This window comes from Budorcas taxicolor, chromosome 8 (assembly GCF_023091745.1).
Source record: "Budorcas taxicolor isolate Tak-1 chromosome 8, Takin1.1, whole genome shotgun sequence".
Taxonomy (NCBI): domain Eukaryota; kingdom Metazoa; phylum Chordata; class Mammalia; order Artiodactyla; family Bovidae; genus Budorcas; species Budorcas taxicolor.
This window is the reverse complement of record NC_068917.1, coordinates 8,338,717-8,360,518: the sequence shown is the minus strand read 5'-3', so window position 1 is coordinate 8,360,518 and position 21,802 is coordinate 8,338,717. Positions and strand designations below refer to the sequence as shown.

The 21,802-nt window shown below is 42.6% G+C and overlaps 1 protein-coding gene across 1 annotated transcript in view; it reads right to left on the bottom strand.

The window, feature by feature from the left end:
* GALNTL6 (polypeptide N-acetylgalactosaminyltransferase like 6) overlaps nucleotides 1-21,802 on the bottom strand; it is a 1,453,898-nt gene that overhangs the window by 229,327 nt on the left and 1,202,769 nt on the right. Inside the window, exon 5 of the mRNA XM_052644952.1 lies at nucleotides 4,723-4,908. Coding sequence (XP_052500912.1) covers nucleotides 4,723-4,908 — 186 coding nt within the window. The remainder of the gene's footprint in view (nucleotides 1-4,722; nucleotides 4,909-21,802) is intronic.

Here is a 21,802-nt window from a genome sequence, read left to right as displayed (position 1 = left end):
CTCTCAGCTCTTCCCACCCTCCCCTTCTCCACTGTGCTCATAAGCTCACTCTTCTCTTATCATATCCAAAAATGTATTAGGTGATGTGATAACCGCTGCTGCTATTAAATTCTTGAGCAACTACTAATATACTTATGCTGTTTCTTTTCCTTTTTTAAATTGGAGAATAATTGCTTTACAATGTTGCGTTGGTTTCTGCTCTACGACTAGGTGAGCCAGCTCTCTCTCTCTATACGTGTATTCCTACCCTCTTGAACCTGCCTCCCGCCTCCCCATCCCACCCATCTACGTCATCACAGAGCACAAAGCTGAGCTTCCTGTGCTCTCCTGCAGCTTCCCACCAGCTGTCTGCTGTATAGATGCATGTGTGCTCAGCCGCTCAGCCGTGGGTGACTCATTGCACCTCCACGGACTAGAGCTCGCCTGTCTCCTCTGTCCATGGGATTCTCTAGGCAAGAATACTGGAATGGATTGCCATTTCCTCCTTGGGGGGATCTTCTCAACCCCAGGAACTGGACCAGTGTCTCCTACATCCCAGGCAGCTCCTTTAACACTGAGCCACCACATGTCATGGTATATGTGCCAGTGCTACTCATGCTCTTTCTAATCCTCCTAGCAACCCTGTGAGGTGGCTCTAATTATCATTCCCCATTTACATATGAGGAAACTGGGTGTAAAGAAGTTAAGTAACTTGTCCAAGTTTGCTTGTGTTTTGAGAACACGCACTAGGAGGCAAGCCCTGCTCAACGGTCCAGTCCTAGAGCCTGGGGTCCGTCCAGTTGGCCGTGGTGCTTCTCTGAGGCAGAAAGGAGACTTATTCTCCAGTTCCAGTCCCAGATCCTCCCTGGTAGTTGTTATTATGTCAGACGTGAACAGCCAGCACTGGAAAGGGCACACACATGTACTCTGGTTCACCTTCAAGAGCTTCATGTGAAGTATTGTCTTCTCCACAATGTGCATTTCTTCAATATTTTGTTATAACAGCTAACACTGTCAGACAGCTTGAGCTTCTAAGTGTCAACACCTGCTTTCTGGTTCTTTGGGAGACCTCTGGATGTGACATGTAGAATAAAACACACTTAAATATCTTTAAAAGAGGAAAGGCATCATGGAGAAATAATGAGGTCTGACAGTTTCCGCATCGTTATCCTGATGACAGTAATGAGGAGGACGTGGGGATCCCAGAATCCTGTGGAAAACCTCCCCTCCAGATCTACGTGCCTTCCATTCACTCATGGATTTGTTCATTCCTTCATTCAGAGTTTAGTAGTTATTCACTGAGTAGAAACTACATGCCTGTCACTTTGCGCTGTTCTGTATATATGTGAGAGTTGGACTGTGAAGAAGGCTGAGCGCCGAAGAATTGATGCTTTTGAACTGTGGTGTTGGAGAAGACTCTTGAGAGTCCCCTGGACTGCAAGGAGATCCAACCAGTCCATTCTGAAGGAGATCAACCCTGGGATTTCTTTGGAAGGAATGATGCTAAAGCTGGAACTCCAGTACTTTGGCCACCTCATGGGAAGAGTTGACTCATTGGAAAAGACTCTGATGCTGGGAGGGATTGGGGGCAGGAGGAGAAGGGGACGACCGAGGATGAGATGGCTGGATGGCATCACGGACTCGATGGACGTGAGTCTGGGTGAACTCCGGGAGTTGGTGATGGACAGGGAGGCCTGGCGTGCTGCGATTCATGGGGTCGCAAAGAGTCGGACACGACTGAGCGACTGAACTGAACTGAACTGAGGGGAGCCAGCAGTGAGCCACAACCACAAACCCCCTGTCTTCATGAATGGACCAAAGAGAATCCGTATGCACCGTAGATCACTAAGTTATATAGTGTGCTGTGCTGTGCTTAGCCGCTCAGTCGTGTCCGACGCTTTGCAACCTCATGGACTGGAGTCCACCAGGCTCCTCTGTCCTTGGAATTCTCCAGGCAGGAATACTGGAGTGGGTAGCCATTTGCTTCTCTAGCGGACCGTCTCATCTCAGGGATCAAATCCGAATCTCCTGCATTGGCAGGCAGATTCTTTACTGTTTGAGCCACTAGAGAAGCCTCATGTAGTATGCTAGGTGGTCTTAAATGTGAAGGAAAGAAAATAAAACAGGGTAGGGTGAATGTGGCATGTGGAGAGGGTTGTGATTTTATTTATTTTTAATTCTTTTAGCTTATTATGGTCGGGTCCTTGTCTTTATCTATTTATTTATTTGTTAGACAAGGGGTTGCAGTCTTAGCTAGTGTGGTCCCAGGAGGCCTCAGAGAGCCTAAGGTGACCTTCATCTTATTTAGTTATTTAGTAGGCAGAGAGACCCCGCCTCCCACCCCCAACACCTTCGGATCAGTCCCCACGGAGGGCTCTCTACGCACCCTTTTCCACCTGGGAAAGTCTTACAGTAGGTTTTATCTCTCACTAAGTGGTGTTTTCCCAGAGATGTCTTTGGCAGAGGAGACCTTCACTGCTGTGTCCAAAATGTTTCTTCTATCAGCTCTGTTGTTACATGACTATTAAGGTTTCAGTGATGTTCTTCAATCCAGTTCAGAATCAGGTTGACTTACAAGTCCCTTGACCAACAAAGAGTCCCAAGGTGAGCCAAAGAGAACGAGTCTGTTAAATTCACCGTCAGCTTTCCTGTCAAATTTCCTCTCAGCTCTCATCCAGCTGCTCTAGCTCACAGTGAAGGCAGTTTGACTACTTTTTTGTCTAAGGATTGTGCCTACATTTCAATTTCCCGGGATCAAACAAACAGACTCTTAATGGGAAATTGAAATTCAGGTATAATCCCAGCGTGAAAAATGAACCAAGAAACCGTGTGACTCCACCTGTTTCTTTAAAAATTTTTTTCATTTTGAAAGATGTATCAAGGAGGTGATAGAGGAAAATAAAAAAAAGATAGCAATCCTGAGCTCAGATCATGTCTTAACCATCAGGCCTATAGGAAGTGAAATGCTTTAAAGGGAAAAAATGGGTTTCTCTTTATTTTCTGTCTTTTCCCTTTCCCCTCCTCTTTTTAGATGCATAGGAACAATCAGGGCCTTGATAATTGGCTTATAGGGATTGCTTTGGTTCATAAATAATTAGGTCTTGTGCTGACTTCCTTGCCTATTCAACACCTTACAGGCCAAATTCAGTTTAAGGGAAACTCATGGCTACTGATGAAACTTTAAATTGCTATGTCCTTGGACAAGGTACTTTTAATTAAAGGCTCAGAGGAGTCTCTGACCATTAGGAGCATAGAAACATCCCTGTGGATTAGGGTGGCCAGGCGGTTGTCTGTCAGAGAGGGGGTGGATCTGAGATATGGTGGGGCCTTACCGGCTGATCATTTCCTGTTTCAAATTCAACACAGTTTCAATTGATTTCCACCCCGCCCCCCACCACCTCCTGCATCTTTTACTAATGGAGTTTTGCCAGTTCTGCCTGAAATCCTGCACAGTTGTCAATAGCAAACAATTCTTTCTGAGGTAGCTATTGTGAATGTGGTTGTTACTTGCTTTAGCTCCAAGACCAGGGATATATTTACAATAAAAGTTGATTTAGTGAAATCTGGAGGAACATAAAGGAACACAATGTGCAGATCAAGAACTTTTTAGAAACACATTTTTTCTCATTTTACAATTTATTCCTTAGCTACGACTGGGCTGTATCTCTGTCTTCATTGTGAAATTAAAGAAATATTAATAGTAATGCTTGGACTCAGCTTCACATAGGTTTTCTAGTTTGAATGCATTTCAGGACTTTGCTATTTTTAACAGTTCAAGTGTCAGAGAGTCTTCTTGTGATCATTTAAGATGTATCACCTGGGGGGCAGCTTTGTGTGTTTGAGGGGTTCTGTGTGAATGTAAGGGGTCATATATTTAGGCAGCTAGGCTGGAGCTAGAGTGGAAAAGAGCCTTATAAATCCTGAGAAAACGTCAGAGTGCTTATACCGTGACTGTATTCTGGGGGCTGAATGCTTTTTTCATCGCAGCATGAGAGCAAGTGTCAGTTCAGAGATGCTCGCAAGAACTGCAGCAGGGCCTAGACAAAGTCGGTGATGTGGACTTATTTTATTAGTGATGTGGAGTTTGACATGACGGTCGTGAATGATGAGGTTTGCTTTTCTCTTAGGAAAACGGGCAGCTCTCCTCTCTTAACAATCCTATAATAATCGCTAAACATTATGTGTGTGGGTGTGTGCGTGTGTGCGTGTGCATTTCAACCATATTGTGCTTATGTGTGCTAAGTTGCTTTGGTCGTATTCAACTCTTTGCAACCCTGTATACTGCAGCCTGCCAGGCTCCTCTGTCCATGGGATTTTCCAGGCAAGTGTACTGGAACGGGTTGCCATGGCCTCCTCCAGGAGATCTTCCCGACCTAGAGATCAAACCTGCATCTCTTACATCACCTGTTTTGGCAGGTGAGTTCTTTGCCAGTAGCGCCACCTGGGAAGACCACTGTACTTATAGGTAGTATAATAAACACTTTTTCCTTTTAGTCTTTACTCAATGAATGTCTAAGATAAGAAATCAAACCTTATCAAACCAAAGTTAGACTGCATTATCTAAAAAGGCAGTTTCAATGTAGCCTTCTAGTTACCTATACTTCCCAGAAATGGTTAATAATAGAGTTCAGGGCTCCCACTGCAAACCCCATCAAAGGGGTCTCTAGCCTTCATCAACGGCAGACTACATAAAAGCAATCAACCTCCCCCTGCCTAGACCCCACGAAGCTGAGGGGCACTCACTGAGGAGCGGGGGCAGCCAGTTGACGTTGACCTCACAGTGGGAGTCTAGGAAGGTCAGGACCTCGCCTCTGGCCATGGACGCCCCCAGGAGTCGGGTCCGGATCAGCCCTTCCCTTTTCTTGGTGCGGACGATCCTCACTTTCGAAAACCGAGCCATGTACTCTTCCAGCTTCTCCTTCAAGTGTTCTGGGAAAGAAGAAGACAGACACAGAAGGACACGGAACATTAGCTACAGCAGACTGACTCCAGGGCATCTGTGTGGCCAGCGTGCTTGGAGAAAGCAAGAATACTGGAGTGGGGGGCCATTTCCTCCTCCAGGGGATCTTCCCAACCCAGGAATAGAACCTGCATGTCCTATATTGGCAGGTGGATTCTTTACCACTGAGCCACCAGGGAAGCTCACAGGTTCCAGAATGCTCCATAAGATGCAAATACTGCCTTTTGTGTGGACAAGGACCAGCCAGTCCTCCACCCCAAAGTCGTTGTGAGTCTAGGACCCCCAGGCTGTAGCCTGGCCAGCCTGCGCCCAGGTGGGAATCAGCTCCAGGTCCCTGCTGGCCAGGTCAGGTGACTGTTCCAGCACATGAGCTTTTGCCAACAAGAGGGCCCTTCCAGCAAGGCTTTGCCTAGTGTTCTCTGTATTGAAAATAGTGCATATAAAACCACAGGAAAGGAAAAATACCTCCCAAATCAACAGAAGGCCTGCCCTGGTGGGTCTAGTGGTAAAAAACCCGATTGCCAAAGCAGGAGATATAAGAGACGTGGGTTCCATCCCTGGGTTGGGAAGATCCCCTGGAGGAGGGCATGGCAACCCACTCCAGTATTCTTGCCTGGAGAATCCCATGGACAGAGGAGCCTGGTGGGTTAGAGTCCATGAGGTCACAAAGAGTCGGACACGACTGAAGCGACTTAGCACAAATAACAGGAACCAGATCCCCCCCCCCCCGCCCCCCGCCCCACCAGGTAATAGCAAACTGGCAAGTGACTTCAGCTCCTGGATTTGGATTTGAAGTGGAAAGTGATTTACTGTAAAAATTAGACATGGAGTGGGACAGGCAGATGAGATGCTACATAATCATTTTGGAATTGGCTAAGATTGGAAAAAAAATTGGAAAGGTTTCTTTGCCTAATTAAAAAATCTGCAAACAAAACGAAATGAGATAACTTATTTATGGAATAAAACATTTCCTACTGGCTGTGATAAAATACATTTATCTCTCAGTTCTTTTGTATGCCAAATAAGTATATTTTGGTAGCTTTCTGTGGGATATGTGCTCATGTAATTGACATCATCTGCTCTCAGCCTCCCACATGTAAAACCTTAGGAGGGCTTTCCTGGAGTTTGTAACAAGTAGAGTCTGATATTCATTGAAATAGAATCTTAGCATGCTGTATGTTCTGTAGGTTTCACTTTCAAACTGTCTCTGCTTGTTTGCAATCAAAGGTAATATTATTATTAAGTCTGCTTCTGTGATTTCTAACAATAGCAGTTCATGGAAGGATTTATGATCTTGCTTTTTTTTTCTTTTTTTTTTAATTTTGGCTCAGTGGTAAAGAATCTGCCTACCAATGTGGGAAATTCGGGTTCAGTTCCTGGGTAAGGAAGATTCCCTGGAGAAGGAAATGGCAACCCAGTCCAGTATTCTTGCCTGGAGAATCCCATGGACAGAGGAGCCTGGTGGGCTACATTCTGTGGGGTTGCAAAGAGTCAGACATAACTGAGCACGCAGGCACGGTTGCTTTGCAATGTTGTGTTCATTTCTGCTGTACAGCAAAATGAATTAGCCGCATGTATACATATATCCCCTTTTTGAATTTCCTCCCATTTAGGTCACCATAGAATGGCACCCCACTCCAGTACTCTTGCCTGGAAAATCCCATGGACGGAGGAGCCTGGTGGGCTGCAGTCCATGGGGTCGCTAGGAGTTGGACACGACTGAGCAACTTCACTCTCACTTTTCACTTTCATGCACTGGAGAAAGAAATGGCAACCCACTCCAGTGTTCTTGCCTGGAGGATCCCAGGGACGAGGGAGCCTGGTAGGCTGCCGTCTATGGGGTTGCACAGAGTCAGATATGACTGAAGCGACTTAGCAGCAGCATGAATTAGCCGCATGTATACATATATCCCCTTTTTGAATTTCCTTCCCATTTAGGTCACCATAGAATGGCACCCCACTCCAGTACGCTTGCCTGGAAAATCCCATGGACGGAAGAGCCTGGTGGGCTGCAGTCCATGGGGTCACTAGGAGTTGGACACGACTGAGCAACTTCACTCTCAATTTTCACTTTCGTGCATGGAGAGGGAAATGGCAACCCACTCCAGTGTTCTTGCCTGGAGAATCCCAGGGACGGGGGAGCCTGGTGGGCTGCCGTCTATGGGGTCGTACAGAGTCGGACACGACTGAAGCGACTTAGCAGCAGCAGCAGCAGCAGAGTTCTGAGTAGAGTTCCTTGCACTATACAGTAAGTTCTCAGTAGTTACCTATTGTATACGAAGTATCAATAACGTATATTTGTCAATCCAAATCTCCCAATTCATCCCAGCCCAACCTCTGTCCACCGCTTGGTGCCCACAGGTTTGTTCTGTACATCTGTGTCTCTATTCCTACCCTGCAAATATGTTCATGAGTGCCATTTGTCTTGATTCCAAATGTATGAGTTAACATACGGTGTTTCTTTCTCTCTGACTCGCTTCACTCTGTATGACAGCCTCTAGGTCCGTCCACATCTCTGCAAACCTCACTGCTCTTCGGTCAGTTGTACCACTGTGGGTATCATCTCGACAATCCGACTGCATTCTCTGCTTGACTCTCTGACCCCCAAGGACTAAAGCAGTCTTTTTGCAAGGGAGAGAGGATTAATCCTTTGTAGCTGCCTATGAGAAAGTTCTTCTTTCTAGAAGAGGTTTGCCTCCCACATGTCCCAAGGCAGAGGGTTGTCAGAAGCAGAGGGTTGTTGGTCACCTGCTAAGGACTGTCCCCACTTGGGCTTGATGCTGCCACACTTTCCAGTTTATCGGGGACTCTCTGAACCCAGTTGGGAGATCTCTACATGTTGCCATTCCCTCTTTGTATGTTTTCTGATTCTGTGTATTTTTCATCAAAGTCCATTTTAATACACTAAGAAGACTGTCAGGTATGAATGCACTAATCTCAAGGGGTTTGACTCCATGGCGAGTCCACTAAATGTTCAAATCAATTCCTCTAATTTGAACTTTGTGGTAATAATTAGGTTGCTTTGCCTCCGAGTAATGACCTAGTTGACTGCCCCTTGGAGGGGTCTGTTTTTTCTTAGTAGTCCAGTTATAGCATTTAATTAACCATAGCTCACTGTGAAGAAGATATTATCCATCTGATTAGCAAATTAGACTCTCATACAAGGAAATTCCTGCAGATGGTGGAGATGCCTTTAAATTTAAAACATTTTTCATTTCTTTTGTATGAACAGTTTTGAGATTCATTTCAAAGCCTTACTCAAATGATTTTAAACATGCTTTGGTATTACTTAAACACAGCATCTTTGAAGATCCCTTTTGAACTCATTTAATGTAAAGAATGACAGGAGAATTTATGATATCTTTGTAAAAGAGACATTTCTTTTTTGACTAGGAAACATTTGTAGAACCATTAACTTTTTTTTTGGTTGGTGACCCTAGACTAGCAGTGGAAATATTACTGTTAAAATCCACTAAGTGGTACCCTGATGACCTGGAAAAGTTAACACAATTTGAAATATACCAGTTGTTGCCCAAAGTTTATGATATCAGTGGGAGGCAGTAATGAAATGTTGAGTTATACTCATTACAATTTGACGTCTTGCTACTGTTGATATTAAGTACAGCAGTTTTCTGAATGTATTTACCCTTTTTTACTAGAGATTTCACTATGCTCCATGAACTTACACATTCATTAGTATATTTATTGTTCAGGATAGCAACTAAGTGCTAAAAAAGTTGCCTTCAATGATTTGCAGTCGAGAATCAAGAACCTGAGTTCTAGACCTATCACTCACCTATTCCTGTATCTTCAGTTAAGTCATTTCAGGTTTCCTCACCTGTGGAATGTGATGTGTGTATGTGTGTTCAGTGTCTGACTTTGTGATCCCACGGACTGTAGCCCACCAGGCTCCTCTGTCCATGGAATTTCCCAGGCAAGAATACTCGAGTGGGTTGCTGTTCTCTTCTCCAGGGGATCTTCCCAACCCAAGGATCGAACCCGCATCTCCTGCTTGGCAGTCAGATTCTTTACCACTGAGCTACCTGTGAAGCCATGGAATGTGATGAGTCGCTCTTACATATCCCTTGCAATTATATGATTCTGTGCTTTCCCTTATCACACTTCACTTATGCTATAGATCTAGTCTATCAAGTATTTCATTTTTCCTAAAAAGCACCCTAGAGGTTGGTCCTCCAGTGTTTCTTTGGGCCACATGTCTCACTGGAAAGCAAGAATCAACTCAAGATAAAGCCAACGTGTATCAGAGCTTTAGTCAAAAAGCAAATGCCAGGTCTTGTCTTTGGTCGACACAGTATCTGGCTGGTCTCCCCCAGCTCCTTGTCTTCAAGACTGTCACTGGGGTCAAAAATCATGACTTGGAAGCACTCTAAGTTCATCAAAGATTTAGGTCTGTTCAATAAATTAAAGTGAAAGTTGCTCAGTCATGTCCGACTCTTTGTGACCCCATGGATTATACAGTTTATAAAATTCTCCATGCCAGAATACTGGGTGGGTATTATGCTTATTATGGCAGGAAAATATAGCAGCAGAGTCTAGACAGCTTTCTGGTCTACCTTTGAGCAATTGTCCCCAACACATAGGGGATCTAAGTGACCAGGAGCATTACAGAGCAAGGTCTGGGTTTCCTGAGTGGAGAACTCACCAGAGGCTGGACAAAGAGCTGCCCCGGGCTCAGCAGGTTCCTTCTCCTTTGAATCCCCTAATTTAATCTCAAGGAGAGAGCAGAAGGGGCAGGAGACCCACCTGACCTGGAGATAAGAGTTCTGTGTCTAAATACATACTATGAAGCTGACATTTCTTTGATGTTTATACTTTAGTGTTGGTAGAGTATAGCGCGTGAGTTTGTGCATGCCAAGTCACTTCAGTCATGTCCTACTCTTAGTGACCCTATGGATTATAGCTCACCCAGCCTCTCTGTCCATGGGATTCTCCAGGCAAGAATACTGGAGTGGGTTGCCATGGCCTCATCCAGGGCATCTTCCCGATCCAGGAATCAAACCCATATCTCTTATGTCTCCTGCATTGGCAGGCAAGTTCTTTACTACTAGCACCACATGAGAAGCCCTAGTGTATAGCAGAATATGACCTTAAGAGCACATACAGAATAAATGCTAGTTATTGTGTGTGTGCATGCTAAATTGCTTCAGTCGTGTCCAGCTCTTTGTGACTCTATGGACTGTAGCCTGCCAGGCTCCTCTGTCCATGGGATTCTCCAGGCAAGAATACTGGAGTGGGTTGCCATTTCCTCCTCCAGGAGATGTTCCCGACCCAGGGATTGAATTCAAGTCTCTGGTGTCCCCTGCACTGGCAGGTGGGTTGTTGACCACTAGCACCACCTGGGAAGCCCACAGTTATTGTGGATGGTGACTCGTGATACCTTCTGAACTGGAATGTGTCATAAACACATAGAAATACATATACCTTTCTGGTTCATTCTTTCACTGCAAGAATATGCTCTTAAGTATTTTGGATAATTTGAGGTCTTATCACAGTGACAAGAAGTACTTTACAGTTGGAGATTAGAGGATATCCTTACTCTTCTCAGTATACTTGACACATGTTACTTGTATATTTTAACCCAAAGAGACAGTGTTAAGGATAACTGTCTACTCAGCAGTATAGAAACTTTTTCTATATTCTTTATGCAAGAGAAATGTACAGATTTTATGTCTCCAGTTAACTCCAGAAAGCTGTCATCTCTTGACGTCCTGGTTGACCACACTGAATATGTCCCTTTTCATATCATTCACATACAGACACTTCATATTGTCTCTGGAGCACAAAAAATTCAACCAAGAACTTAAAAGAATTGCTGAAACTGTATCCAGTTCCTTCTTTTATGATTTTGACTGAGATCTGTCTCTGAATGTCTTATTTTCTATTCTTTTAGTATGCAAGTCTCTTGGGAAATAGCTGTTGCTGTGGTTTAGTCACTAAGTCATGTCTGACTCTTTGTGACCCCATGGACTGCAGCATGCCAGGCTCCTCTGCCCATGGGATTTTCCAGGCAAGAACATTGGAGTGGGTTCCGTCTCTCAAAGTCTTATTTTCTATTTTTTAAATATACATAGCATCCTCAGTCACTTGGGAAATAGCTGGGGACACTGAAATGGATAGACCACATATATTCCAGCTACTGTTAAAAAAAAAGAGAATTAGAAAGTCACCCTTAACAACCTCTAATGAACTAATGGACCCAATTAACATCAGAGAAGGAACCAGATCACTTGTTCTGTGCTTGAAACATATCACTGCCTCTTTCTTGGCAAAGTATTGAATCTGAGTTTGATCATGCCTTTAGATATAACTACCAGGTTGTAGGAACTAAAAGACTGATGAATTTGTGAAATAGCACGTCTGGGAGATAACTGGCAAAATCGAAACTCTCGAAATTTCTCCAACACTAATGGCTTGACTTCTTCAACAGATAGAAGAAGAAAAGAAATGGAAAGAGAACCCTAAAGCTTGTGTCTGACTCTTGGGACCCCTCAGACTGTAAGACAGAAGCATGATCACTGTGAAACCCATGGATACCAAATGTTTCCCTGTTTCAGCTAAAATCTGTGATTTCTAATTTTTTTTTTTTTTAACAAATTTTTGTTGTTGTTGTTGTGGAACGGATTTGAGATTTTCCTCCCATGAGAATACTTGTTGTTGCCGTTTAGTTGCTCAGTTGTGTCCGACTCTTTGTCACCACGTGGACTGCAGCACGCCAGGATTCCTTGTCCTCCACTATCTCCTGGAGTTTGCTCAAATTCATGTCCATTGAGTTGATGATGGCAACCAACCATCTCATCCTCTGTCACCCCCTTCTCCTCCTGCCCTCAATTTTTCCCAGCATCAAGATATTTCCCAATGAGTCAGCTCTTCACATCATGTGGCCAAAATTTTGGAGCTTCAGCTTTAGTATCAGTCCTTCCAATAAATATTCAGGGTTGATTTCCTTAAGGATTGACTGGTTTGATCTCTTGAGAGTCCTTGATTTCACGCAATCATGGGAGGAGAGAGTTGGAGACTGTTCTTTAGGACCCTTTATATTTCTGCATCTTTTGTGGATAAGGTCTACGATTTGTTCTGGATTATCTTTTCAAGGATGTTTACACAGTGAACAGATAGGGAATACAGAGATCTGTGTTTCTCTCAGGAATAAAATGCCATTTTATTTATAGCCCCAGAAGGTGGAGATAGTGTTCCCCTTGCTTCCCTGCTGCCCATTATATGAGATTTCAGTTCATTGGTTTGGAGAGGAGGGAAGGCCACTGATGAAGGACTCGTAACCTCACATGGCAGTTTCAGAGTTTCTGACCAGGATGTAGAGAGGAGTCTAGCAGAGCAGAAGTTGGTAATTACATATGCCTGGCTGTCCTGTTCTTACCCGTGGGACCACCTGCCTCTGGCTCAACTGAGCTCCACCCCACCACTCACCGATCTCTTATGAGTCTCTCCTCTTTTTAATTCCTTTTTGTGCTTGAAAATATAACATCTCTGACATGACATGCACATTTCATAGTGGGAAACAGTGAGCTGTGTTTACCTGGAGAATTCTGATAATTGTCGGTGACCTTCCCTTAGGCCCTACATTCCCACATAGAAAACAGGAATGAGGTGACTTCCCTGGCGGTCTAGTGGTTAAGACATCGCCTTCCAATGCAGGGGGTGTGGGTTCAATCCCCAGTGAGGGAGCTAAGATCCCACATACCTTGCGGTCAAGTAAAGCAGAAGCAATATTGTAACAAATTCAAGAAAGACTTTAAAAATGCTCCACATGAAGTAAAATCTTAAAAATAAAAAGAGGAATGGAACACATTTCAGCTCAGGGTCTCCTCTCGGGAAGGTAACCTGGACACCTCATAGCTTCCTTGGGGCCCTCTTTCTGTCCCAATTTTTTTCTCTCTCTCTTTCATTTGTTTAAAGAGCAACTGAATCATATTTTCAGGATAGCTTTAAATGTGTGACGTACTCAGAGTGACACAAAAGAAATGCCAAAACATCTGTTCTTGCACCCAGGGCATGGCCACAGTGGAGTAGTTTCCAGCGGTAGACTCAGTGCCCAGAATTAATTATTCTTGGAAAGCATCCTTCTCCATGGTTAGGACTATAAATGGGTTTACAGTCTTCTCTCTGGGAAATGCTCCTATATCAAAGACCGTGTGTGTAATACCTTAGGAATCAAGGCCCCCAAAGTGAAAAAAAAGTATAGGTGTCACATACCTAAAAGGATTAAGGACATTTTCAGAAAACTCACAATGTGTAAAAGGGAGAGAGAGGAGAGAAAAGAGAAATCCATAGTTAAAATGTTTATTTTCTTCATTTTTAAAATTTTAGAGTATATTCTCTTAGAATGGTTTCTGCAGGCTGGTAAAAAATAGATTTTCAGGTGGCTCGGTGGTAAAAAATCCACCTGCTAATGCAGGAGACACAGGTTCGATCTCTGCGTTGGGAAGATCCCCTGGAGGAGGAAACGGCAACCCACACCAGTACTCTTGCCTGGAAAATCCCCTGGACAGAGGAACCTGGCGGGCTACAGTCTATGGGGCCACAAAGAGTCGGACATGATAGAGTGATAGCATAAATAGACTGCTCCATACAAAATATTTTGGCATTGGGTAATAGCCCGAAAACTGCCTGTCCCCATGTGTACATGCATGAATACAAATGTTGCGCATAGCTGTGTTGCAGATTTTATTTCAGTTCACTTGTCACGCGTTTGATTTGTACATTCATTGCTTATTCCAATTGTGAATAATGTTAACTAATGTATATTTAGTTATAGCAGAAATATTTATATTCTGTTTTTCCTTTTCCACAGTATTTTCCTAAGGACTGTTTAAAAACTGATCTTGTCTGATGTTTCAAGTATTTCTTAACTAATATTTAGATTAAATATTTTTCTAAGCATCTTATTTATTCTAATTTTTATTGGAGTATGGTTGATTTACATCATGTACACAATACCATGTGATATTTGTCTTTCTCTGCCTGACTGACTTACTTCAGTATGATAATGTCCATGTCCATCTATTCTAAGCATTTTATAGTTTTCAAAAATCATTGCAATTAAAGGGCTTCTGTGAATGAATACATGTGACAGAATCTGAATCTAAAATTTATAGTTAGTAACTGTTCTGTTTATATGAACCAAGAATGAGAACTGTATTTACATCAGGCAATATAAAATTTACTGAAATTCAAGATTATTTTCCTGATAAGATTCATTTTAATGTTGTAACTTTGGCCTCAAATAAAAATGTGAGTGGATACTGGATAAAATTCAGGTCTTTTCTATGAAATATTTTTGCTGAGTATTTTGAACTCACCACAAATTGATGCATTTTAATACAGTTTAAAAATTTCTGCTTTTTAATACTTTACCGGGGTCCAGCCCCGGTGGATCCAAGGAATTCGAAGCGGGGACAGCGTTGGCGAGGAAAAACTTATTTATTTAGAGATATAAGATTAGATTAAGAAGAAATAGTACAGTAGGAAAATTAAGTGGAGAAAAGAGGCTGAATAACTTGGTATACGTGGAGAGCCAATAAAGTTTCAGACAAGGAGCTTGCACCATCTACATTAGGCCACTGGCATCCGTTTGAATATCGGAGAGTGCCCCACCTTGGGCTCTCTCTCTTATGGATCTTAGAAGCCGGGACAAGTAAGTATACATGGTGAGCCTCCACGCCCCAGATGGGAATTCAGCTGAAAAAGGGAGAAAAGAATGACATGGGGAAGCCCAGCATTGGTGCAAGACTCCACAAACTATTTTTCAAAATCAGCTTATATACCCCAAGTTGTACATAAAGAAATAATGGAATATGCAGAGTTATGCAGGGGCAGCAGTCCTGACCCTCATTGAGACAAACAAGGCTTTCTTTTTGCATACCCTCCCATATACAAACGGTCTCAGGTGGTTTACATTATCTTCGGGCCAAGAGGCTTGTTAACATTTTTATGGCTCTCTTCCTGGATAAATGTCTATCGACCAGAAGACTCCTTTCCCCTGGAAGTGTTTTTTCTTTACTCTGCATCACCCTCAAAGTACTAAATAAAGTTACATTCCTGTAGAACAAAGGTGCAGCGGGTTATGACAAAGAAAGCACTTAACTCAAAGATCTAATACTGCTAATACCAGGTCTACTACCTGTTTTTCTATATACCAACTATCTCTACAAATAAAAGATATGAAAATTTGGCAGCAAGTATTGGCTCTACAAATGAAACCTTTAATCAGTCCTGTTCTAATGATTTTGGCTCCTCGGAAGCCCCTACATTCCTAGGATGTTTTAAGCTTCCTGTGCCTCCCACGGTTGGGAGGCCTCAAACAATCACATGCACAGCTGTACAAGTCCTGCAGGCAGGCTAGAAAGCCATCAGAGGGGTTTTTGGATTGAAACACTCATATCATGCCCAGGAGATTTATTATCTAAAAGCTCTAATCTTTTCCAGAAAAAGGTGGTGGGGGGACAGCCCCCTGTTAATGACAGAAGAGTAGGTGGAAAGCATAACACAGTAAAGCAGGCAGACTCTGGTCTTGGGGGGTGGATGCTCAGGAAATTCCAGAGGGAACCTCTGAAGCCGATCATGTCCTTGCATTTTGTCAGGCTTCCTTCCGCGTGACCTTGTCACAGGCGGGATTCCTCACGTTGGCTCCCAGCAATACTTCACTAGTTTTACTTCATTTTAAACATCCTATATATTGTAAGGAATAGGTTGTATAGTTGATAAGTTTTCATTTGCACCGCATGTGATAATTTGGTCTAAATGCACAAATGTAAAAGTGCATTACTGTCAGTATTACAAAGAGTCTTCGGTTCAGTGTTATACTCTTTAACCTGCAAATATTTAAGAATTTTGCCAAAAACAGTGTTAGGCTTTTGTCTGTAAATATTAGATAATGGTTTAATCCTGGAAGAAACATTACACACAACACACTCTTTTAAATAAGAGCCCTATATAAATACCATTTGAATCATCAGTATTGACACAGGAGAAAAACGTCTCTAAGCTCATCTAGATTGTTTCTACTTTTCACTCATTTAGTGTTTTAAAACACTGTGGTGAGATGCACATAACATAAAATTTATCATCTTAACTATTTTTAGTGTACAGTTCAGTCCAGTAGGGTTTATATTCAAAATGGTTGTCCAATCCAGCCACAGATCGTTTGATGTTGCAAACTAAAACTCTATACCCATTAAATAGGAAAGGTACCTATTTTCCCATCTCCCCAGCCCTTGGAAACTACACGTCTACTCTCTGTTTCTGTGTGTAAGATGACTCTAAATGCCTAATGTAACGGGAATTTACAGTATTTGCCATTTTGTTACTGGCTTATTTCATTCAGTACAACGTTCTCAAGGTTCATCTGTGTTGTAGCCAAGTCAGAGTTTCCTTTCTTTTCTAAGGCTGAGTAGTATTTAATTGTATGTATTAGACCCCATTTTCTTTATCCTTTCTTTTGTTAATGGGCATTGGGTAGTTTCTACCTTTTGTCTAAAGTGAATAATGCAGCTATGGACCTGCCTGCTTGCTTAGTTGCTAGGTAAGTCAGACTCTGCGACCCTGGTGGGCCCTAACCCGCCAGGCTCCTCTGTCCATGGGGATTCTCCAGGAAAGAATACTGGAGTGGGTTGCCATGACCTCCTCCAGGGGATCTTCCCCACCTTCCCAACCCAGGGGTGGAACCCGTGCCACCTGCACTGCAAGCGGGTTCTTTAAGGTCTGAACCACCTGGGAGCTGATGTACATGAATCTGTAACAATTTCTTTCTGCAATAGCCAGCCTCTTCTAGTCTTAGGCTTGAGGCCTGAAGGCTGAATCCAGGGACCCCCAGGCCTCTGCCCTCTCTCAGCCTAAACTGTCAGTTCTATCAGGGAGCTAAAGACCACCTTGCATTTAACCATCTTAGTTAATTAGTCTCATATTTACCAGTATATCTTTTACGTATCTTCTCCTTCTTCCAAGAAAGCTCACTACTTAGCTATCAATGATTCCCTTAATCTCGAATCTGTCAAAAATGCACATTTAATAAGATAATTTGTCTTGAGACATGAAGCTTTAAAAAATAAATGTAGCCAAGAAAAAAAATTAAGAGAGCCAGTATATGTATACCTTTTGTTTCTAAAGTCCTTAAGGTAAAAGTCCCATTCATAAATTTCACACTGTTTCAGCTACATCAACAACTTATTAATACATTTTGCAGAATGCCAGATTATTTGACATTAAGTTGATCATTTTATATTCCTACATTAATGCTAATTAGTGATTTATTTGCACTCTCATATGCATTCATTGGATAAGCACCTGTTCTGTGAGTTGTTGACTCCTAATGACCATCTTTAAAAATTGGGACTAAGTGATTTTGTCATCAAAATAATGATTTCCTGTAATGTGTTTTCCTAATACAAAAGTCAGGATGAGAAATAACTCTGGGCATTGAAATGATTCTGAGATAATGTGAGCCCATCAACAAGGCTAGTGATAGAGGGATATCACAGTCTTCCAAGGAAATCAGATGCCATGTGCATCAAATTAGCAGGTTACATGAAATCACCTCTGAATCCAAGGGATTTCATATTCATTGAGGCAGTTTTTAGAAAACTCAAAGTTACATTAATAAATAAAAAAATCAAAGCCAGAATGCTTGAAAAAGGGGGAAATTGATCTTTAGCTAGTGAAAAAGTATAAAATTCAGGGAATGTGTGTGTTCAGTTGCTCAGTCATACCCAACACTTTCAATCCCATGGACTGTAGCCCCCCAGACTCCTCTGTCGATGGGAGTCTCCAGGTAAGAATACTGGGGAGAGTTGCCATGTTCTCCTCCAGGGGATCTTCCCGGATCAGGGTTTGAGTCCTATCTTCTGTGTCTCCTGTGTTGGCAGGTGGATTCTTTCCACTAGCACGACCTGGGAAGCCCAGAATTCCGGGAAAAAAAAAAAAAAAAAAAAAAGACAAACCTTAAGATCCCACATACCAGCACAGGTATCAAATCTGAGGAAGAAAATCTCCACCCTTTTGAAAGCACTTTTTTTTTTTCTTTTAAAAAAAAAGTGTATTATTTTTGGCTGTGCTGGGTCTGTGTTGCTGTATGCAGGCTGTCTCTAGTTGCAGAGAGTGAGAGCTGCCCTTCACTGCGGAGCACAGGCTCCAGGCATGTGGGCTCAGTAGCTATGGCACACGGGCTTAGTTGCCCTGCAGCATGTGGAATCTTCCTAGACCAGGGATCCAACGCTTGTCCCTTGAATTGGCAGGAGGATTCCTAACCACTGGATCACCAAGGAAGTCCCTGGGCACTTTCTGCATTTCTCTGGAGCTGAGAAAAACCTGGTGTAATTCACACATACATGCTACAAACCATTGTGTCCTTTAGTTTCTCTGAAGCATCTTTTGGCATTACTGGGTGGCAATATTATATGGGTCAAGTTATAGGGACCCGTAATCTCAAATTATCCTGTGTGTGAGTGATTGAATAATGTCACCCGATAACTGAAAGCATCCATAAAGACCTGTGGGGTTTGGCTTGACTTCACCACAAATAAAGACAAATTGGATAGAATCCCTCTCAATAGTTAGGGTGAGAAAAATGTGATGTCAAAATTTCAATTTAGATGAGACGAGAGCTAAATTAAATATCTGGGAATTGGTGCTGTTCCCAAGGCTCGCAAGACCCTCAATTCCTAACAATATTCTTGTTCTGCAATATAGGAGGAGGCGTGTAGGAAACGAGCTGTCTGCTCTTGTTGAGGAAAATTGACCTGCTCAAGGTATGTCCTCCCAAGTAATTGCTTCATTTCTTGATAATACTATTGCAGAATGAAAAGGAGAGGGATCGTATGAGATACTATCTTGGCTTAGAATTGAGAAAAAGAGAATATGAGGAGGACCAAAAATGTGTCTCATGTCCTTGAATGAAAAGAACCAGTAGAGTAAGTAGCCAAATATGACAAGTTCAATGTCTGGAAATGAATAGTAATCGTATAGACATTTATTGAGTGCTTATCACTTCTATTCTGAGATATATTCATGTGCTAATTTATTAAATCCTCCTTTTTTACTGATGAGAACAATGATACTCATAAGTCAGAAAGGTTAAGAAATTTGCCCAAGATCGTACATTAAAGGGAGTTTGAATATTGTAAGAACTCAATAAATATCTGTGATTGTACATCAAAAGTAAACACCGAAAGTGAAAGTTGCTCAGTCACGTCTGATTCTTTGCGACCCCATGGACTCTACAGTCCATGGAATTCTCCAGGCCAGAATACTGGAGTGGGTAGCCTTTCTCTTCTCCAGGGGATCTTCCCAACCCAGGGATCAAACCCAGGTCTCCCACTTTGCGGGCGGATTCTTTACCGAGTCACAAGAGAAGCCTGATTATATGTCAAGAGGAAAAGAAATAGTTGAACCCAAATGTATCCGGTAGGAATCTTTCATGTACAAGAGAATTTAATGCAGGGAATTGGATGTTTACAGTAATATGTATGATTATTATAGAAGACCTGTAAAATTGAGAAAAGTGGAAAGAAGGAAAGAAAATCAATAAAAATATACCACTCAAAGTCAGTCCCTGTTTTTTTTTTTTTTTTAAATAGCTCCCCTGCTTTATATATTTATCTTTAGGTAGGGGTACAGCTGCTTAATAATATTTTGTTGGTTTCTGTTATACAACAAAGATGATCAGATATATATATATGCATATATATGTGTTTCCTCTCCCTCTTGGGCCTCCCTCCCAACCCCACACCCATCAATCACCACTAATAAGTCAGACAGAGAAAGACAGATACTAGGTGGTATTAATTCTATGTGAAATTGAAAAAAAAAGTCAGATTCATAGGGACAGAGTAGCATGGTGGTTGCCAGCAAGCTGGGGGTGGGGGAAAAGGAAGAGTTTGTTCAGTTCAGTTCAGTTGCTCAGTCGTGTCCGATTCTTTGCGACCCCATGAATCGCAGCACGCCAGGCCTCCCTGTCCATCACCAACTCCCAGAGTTCACTCAGACTCATGTCCATCAAGTCAGTGATGCCAACCAGCCATCTCATCCTCTGTCATCCCTTTCTCCCCCTGCCTCCAATTCCTCCCAGCATCAGAGTCTTTTCCAATGAGTCAACTCTTCGCATGAGGTGGCCAAAGTACTGCAGTTTCAGCTTTAGCATCATTCCTTCCAAAGAACACCCAGGGTTGATCTCCTTCAGAATGGACTGGTTGGATCTCCTTGCAGTCCAAGGGACTCTCAGGAGTCTTCTCCAACACCACAGTTCAAAAGCATCAATTCTTCAGCTCTCAGCTGTCTTCACAGTCCAACTCTCACATCCATGCATGACCACAGGAAAAACCATAGCCTTGACTAGACGGACCTTAGTCAGCAAAGTAATGTCTCTGCTTTTGAATATGCTATCTAGGTTGGTCATAAATTTCCTCCCAAGGAGTAAGTGTCTTTTAATTTCATGGCTGCAGTCACCATCTGCAGTGATTTTGGAGCCCCAAAACGTAAGAGGGTAGAAACTTTTGGTTACAAGCTGACTGTGGCCTGAGGGTCTAATATAGAACATGGTGACTGGCTGACAGCATTGTGTTATGTAATTGAAATGCACTGAGACAGTAGAGCTTAAATATTCTCACCAAATATATACACACTGATGGATATGTTAAGCCAACATTTAAGTACATCAAATCATCAACTTTTATATTTTAAATGTCTTACAGTTTTATTTGTCAATTATACCGACTCAGTGGACATAAGCTTCCCTAGTAGCTCAGCTGGTAAAGAATCTACCTACAATGCAGGAGACCTGGGTTTGATTCCTGGTTTGGGAAGATCTGCTGAAAAAGAGATAGGTTACCCACTCCAGTATTCTTGGGCTTCCCTAGTGGCTCAGCTGGTAAAGAATCTGCCTGCAATGTGGGAGACCTGGGTTCAGTTCCTGAGTTGGGAAGATTTCCTGAATAAGGGACCGGCTACCCACTCCAGTATTCTGGCCTGGAGAATTCCATGGACTGTAGAGTCAATGGGCTTTCAAAGAGTTGGACATGACTGAGCAACTTTCACTTTCAATGGACACGAGTTTGAACAAACTGGGAGACAGTGAAGGATAGGGGAACCTGGCATGCTGCAGTCCACGGTGGTCACAAAGAGTCACACTACTTAGCAACTGAACAACAACAACTGCAATAAAGCAGAGGAAAAAAAAATCCCTGCTCACATTTTCCTTTATCTTTTGTGCTTCTATTTAGAGCCTACATGTTCTTTTAAATCTAACACTGAAATTTCCCATGTTCTTACCTTAAAATATTGTTTTAAACATGCAGTCACTTTTCCATATTGTTGGTTTACATGATTACAGGTATGACTATTATAAATAATATATAATGAATATTTTGTGAATAAGTGTTTTCTGAAGCTATGGTTTTCCTTAGAAGAAATTCCAAGACCTGAAACCAGTGCTTCGTAGGGTAGGAGCCTATTGAAGTGAAAGGCTATATAAACTTATCTCATTAGAATAGACTGAAAATCTGTCTTCATCGGCTGTGGAAGCCAAAGCATTTGGAGGAGCCAAGGGGACTTGAATGGCCGTAAAATTTGTTCTCTTCTTTGTTGAAGGAGAACTGAGCCCAGCTGTCACCGTCAGCTCACCAAACTGCCAGCACCTCCCCCTTCTCTCCTGATAAAGAGAATGAACTATATGGGCACGAATGTCAGACCAGCCTCTCTCCTTGTGCCCTGATCCTGTCCTTCCTTATCTGCTCACAAACGTGGCTCTGTAGCCCTCCCATCTCCTCCTTGCATCTTCATCTTTGGTCCTTTACTAAGTCATTCGATCTTGAAGCCAAAAACATTATGATATCC